Source organism: Myotis lucifugus, unplaced genomic scaffold, assembly GCF_000147115.1.
Source record: "Myotis lucifugus unplaced genomic scaffold, Myoluc2.0 scaffold_22, whole genome shotgun sequence".
In the NCBI taxonomy this organism is placed as follows: Eukaryota; Metazoa; Chordata; class Mammalia; order Chiroptera; family Vespertilionidae; genus Myotis; species Myotis lucifugus.
This window is the reverse complement of record NW_005871070.1, coordinates 10952512-10956613: the sequence shown is the minus strand read 5'-3', so window position 1 is coordinate 10956613 and position 4102 is coordinate 10952512. Positions and strand designations below refer to the sequence as shown.

Sequence of the window (4102 nt, the reverse complement as noted above, 5' to 3'; positions counted from 1 at the left end):
TCCGCCAGCCCCGGCAGTGCTGCCCGGCCAGAGAGGCTCCAAGGTGCCACCTGGGATCCTGAATCGGAGGCCAAGGCCCCAGGTGTTAGGCCAGCAGCGGGGCCGGGCCCTGGGCGCCAGGCTGTAGCCAGCGCTCCTCCCTGCGGCAGCGGTGACAGGCCTGCAGCGCCAGCCGTCGCTCCTGCCAGACCCATTCTCCTTCCGTAACAGCTCCCTGACCTCTGTGTGGGGAGCCGCAAAGGTTGCCATATTTAGCAATCAAAACTACAGGATGTGAGCAGTTACATTTGAATTTCAGGAAAACCAGTGAGTTATTAGTATAATATATCCCAAATATTATATAGACATATTTCTACTAAAAAATGAACTCGTGGTTTACCTGACATTCGTATTTCACTTGGCTGCCTGTATTTTATCCGCACCCGTGACTCCCTGGGGCCAGCGGGCCTCAGGTGTGGGCAGGTCTGAGCGATTCAAGCAGCCTCTGCAGCTGGCCGCACCGGTGGCCAAAGGCAGGCATGTGACCAGCAGCGGCCAGTGAGAGGCAGCCTGGAGCGGTGGCCGCTGGGGAGAAGGCGCTCTCCCAGCTGCTGGCGCCCTTGGCGTGGCCTGTGGGCTGCACTGTGAGCACAGCCTCCGGAAAGCAGAGACCCGGCAGTCTCTGGAGCTGCTGGAGCCGAGCCAGCCGCGTGGTCCCCTCCCCTGCTCTGTCCTTATAACCCTCGCGATGACTTGGGTGGTATTAAAGAAGTCCCCAGGCCGCTGCTTCGGGGACAGCTGGAAAGGGACTTCAAAGACCACCTGCTTGGGGCCTCTCCTTGGCCAGGCCCTGCTCTCCGGCCGCAGGATGTCCTTCCGCCCCCGAGATGTGTCCGATGCTTCCACTGCCCCATTCGACGAAGAACACGGCTCCACGCGGTGTTTTCTACTTTTATTTTCTAGAATAAAACACGTGCCACCTGGCAGCCAGCCCTGCCCCCGCCTGATGCTCTCCTGTTCTGCACAGCCACTGCCCTCACCGATCCCACCCCGGAGGCCAGCCACCAGGAAGGAAAGGTCGCAGGTTCTAGGGGTGGCCCGGCTCTGGAGCGGACACCGACTGGCTGGAGGGAAGCGGCCGGCCCCCGGGGAAGGTGTCCTCGGGTCTCTGGAGCCTGGCTCGAGGTTGGGGTGGGCAGAAACCAGCCGAGCACACAATTCCCCACTCCCGACAGCACCGAGAGCCTACGCGCCCTCGGCCTGGGGCTGGGACTGCTGGCCTCTCTGCAAGAGACAGACTCGACCGGACACCTGTCGGCCCTTTGGAGAGGGCACGATGGAATGAGGCCTTGGGCCCTGGTCTCGGCTCCTCAGGTCCGAGTTCTTGGGCTGCCCAGGGTGGGCAGGGGCAGGGGCAGCGGCAGGGGCAGGGGCAGGAGCAGGGTCAGGGGCAGGGGCAGGGGCAAGGCCTAGATGGCATCACCCTCACTGTCAGACTCAATGACGTCCAGTGGCTGCAGACGCAGGGAGTCATAGTTGGGGGGCGGGGTGCCCGGGATGGGCAGGGTCTGCTCATCGGGGTAGGCCCCAGGGTTGGCCGTGTCAGGCTGGAAGGCAAAGTTGGTGTGAGCCTCCACCAGCTCGGCCACGGTGGGCGGGGGGCCGGCGTAGCGCGCCTGGGCCCGCCTCTGCCGCAGGCTCTTGCAGAAGGCCACCAGCCTGATGACGGTGATCCACAGGAAGTCGATGACGATCTCCGCGAACTCGATGAGGCACAGCACCGAGCCCCCCATCCAGAAGCCAAACTGGCCGCCCAGATTCGAGAGCAGCCAGACGATCTGTGGAGGGGCAGGGGGCTGAGAGCCTAGCGGAGGGGGACAGGCCACAAGGCCCTGCCTGGACCCCAGCCTCCTGGGTCCTGTGAGCTGGGCGGTGACTGGGAAGGGGCAGGGGGACCATCTCAGCCCAGGGAAACAAGTGCTTAGAGACCTTCCTTCCTAACGCCTCTGTGGGCGGGGGACCCTCCTGACCCGCAGGGTGCAGGGCAGAGGGGTCAGGAGCCCAAACTCACGTTATTAGCTGCTGACTCCTCAATGGTACGATAGTTGAATTCTTGGAAGTAGATGTTGAGTTTGACAATTCCCTTCCTGCAGGAGGCAACAGGGACTGGTGCCCTTTCCCGGACACACACACACACACCTGCCCAGCCCTCCTCTGCTTGAGCTTGGCACAGGCCAGTCCCATGAGTGGCCCCTCTGAGCCTGAGTCACAAAAGGCATCTCTGCCCAGCGCCCATCCTGTGGGCCCATTTCTGAACCAGCTTCCTAAGGGATACTCTGGCCCAAGACAGCCCCTGAGAGCTCCCCTCTCCCACCCCCAGGGTGGCCCAGCCCACACACAGGAGACGCTGCCGGGAGTCCGCCCTAACCCTTGCCACTGTTAGGAAACCTGGGGCAGAGAAGGGTGGCCAAGTGGGCTGCGCCCTTACACCCAGTGGCCCTCGGAAAGGCTGAGCTTGCCCACGTCCAGGCCTTACTTTTCTGAACAATTCTTACTCCTCCTTGGAGGGTTAGCTCCAGCACCACCCCCTATACAGACCTCCCTTATCTCTCCTGGCAGATGGAGGCTCCTTCCCACTGTGCTCCCACAGGGAGAAGCTCTGCTCGCATCAGTCTGTCCTCTAGATTCAGGTTTCCTGATATATGCACCTTGTGTCTTTTCTGTGCTCAGTGCATGTTTGTGTTGTATGAATGGAAAGATGGGTGGATGGCTGGAGGATGGGTGAGTGGAATAATGGAAGGATGGATGATGGATGATGGATGGATGGGAGGATGGATGGAAGGATGGATGGATGGATGGATGGGTAGAAGACTGGAAGGATGGAGGGTGGATGGATGGATGCGTGGATGGGTGTATGAACAGGTGGCAGAAGGAGGAACAGGCTCTCCTTTGGGAGTGGTCCACTCTGAGGCCCCTTGGGTGGCTCTCTCACTCCCAATGCTGCCTCCTCCAGGCTTACTCCCAGGTCTGAGCAGTGTGAGAAGGGGTCTGAGAAGCTGCCCTGTGTCCAGACCCCTCTCCTGAGGCCCTTTTCTGCCTCCCCAGCCCTGCCCATATGCCAGGCTTACCTGCTCAAGGTGATATTGGTACTTTGGTCCCGCTCCTGAGACAAGACATGGAAAATCCAGTCCTGCAATCCAAGGAAGCAGCTGAAAAAAATGGGGCCTGCAGCACTCCCTCCCAACGAGGGGCCCTGCTTCCTGTGGGGGGGGGGGGCACCGCCGCACCTGCTGAAGCTCCCTGGGGACATGCGTTGGTCGGGGAGAGTGGGGAGGGAGGGAATAGTGCGCGATGAGGCTGCTGTTATGGGGAGGAGGCACTCAGGTCTCCAGACTCTTCCCCCAGAGGCTCAGCCATCCTCTGCCGGCCTTGCCCACCTCTGGCCCCGGCACTTGCTGCCCCTCTGCCCAGTCCTGCTTCCCGGCCCTGCCCACGGCTGGCTCAGCTTCATCCTCTGCTCCATCACCTTTTAAGGGAGCCCTTCCCTGACCGCCATCTAAAGAGGCTTTCCCCATCTCTCTCTCATCATCCAGCTTCCTGGCTACAATCATCACCCTACTCTGCATGGTCTTATTTCTGTGGGCTGACCCTCTGGCCAGAATGCAAGCACTGCAAGGACACAGGACTCTGTCGTGGCTCACTGCACAGTGGCTGGGAGTGGAAGAAAGGGGGGAGGGGGAGGGGAGGAGGAGGCTCCCTCTCCAAAGCTCCAAGCAGCCCGCAGGCCCCACCCTCTCACCTCAGAGGCCTCAGAAGGCCAGTCGGCCATGGAGATGGTCATCTTGTACTGGGTGTCACTGGAAGAGAGAAGGCATCCCCGTGGCTGTCCCGCCCCGCAGCACCCGCACTGCCCTGCCCGCCCGGACGCGCCTGCCCCGCACTCACTTGCAGGACTCCTTGCACATCCGGATGCAGGTCTCCCTCTGGCCCAGGCTCTGGCGCAGCTGCGAGTAGCAGTAGACTGAGCAGGGAGAGGGCGGACTCTGAGCGGCCTTCCCGCTGCTCTCTTCTCTCTTGGGAGCCCTGGGCTGCCCTCTACCCTCCGGGCCCTGGCCTAAGGTCT

General features: G+C 61.7%; 1 protein-coding gene across 1 annotated transcript in view; it reads right to left on the bottom strand.

The window, feature by feature from the left end:
* Positions 1-917: 917 nt before the first annotated feature.
* Positions 918-4102, bottom strand: part of SCNN1B (sodium channel epithelial 1 beta subunit) — an 18757-nt gene continuing 15572 nt past the window's right edge. Inside the window, exons 7-11 of the mRNA XM_023751476.1 lie at positions 3925-4000; positions 3779-3836; positions 3108-3169; positions 2051-2126; positions 918-1817 (exon numbers count right to left, since the gene is read on the bottom strand). Coding sequence (XP_023607244.1) covers positions 1449-1817; positions 2051-2126; positions 3108-3169; positions 3779-3836; positions 3925-4000 — 641 coding nt within the window. The 3' untranslated portion in view covers positions 918-1448. The remainder of the gene's footprint in view (positions 1818-2050; positions 2127-3107; positions 3170-3778; positions 3837-3924; positions 4001-4102) is intronic.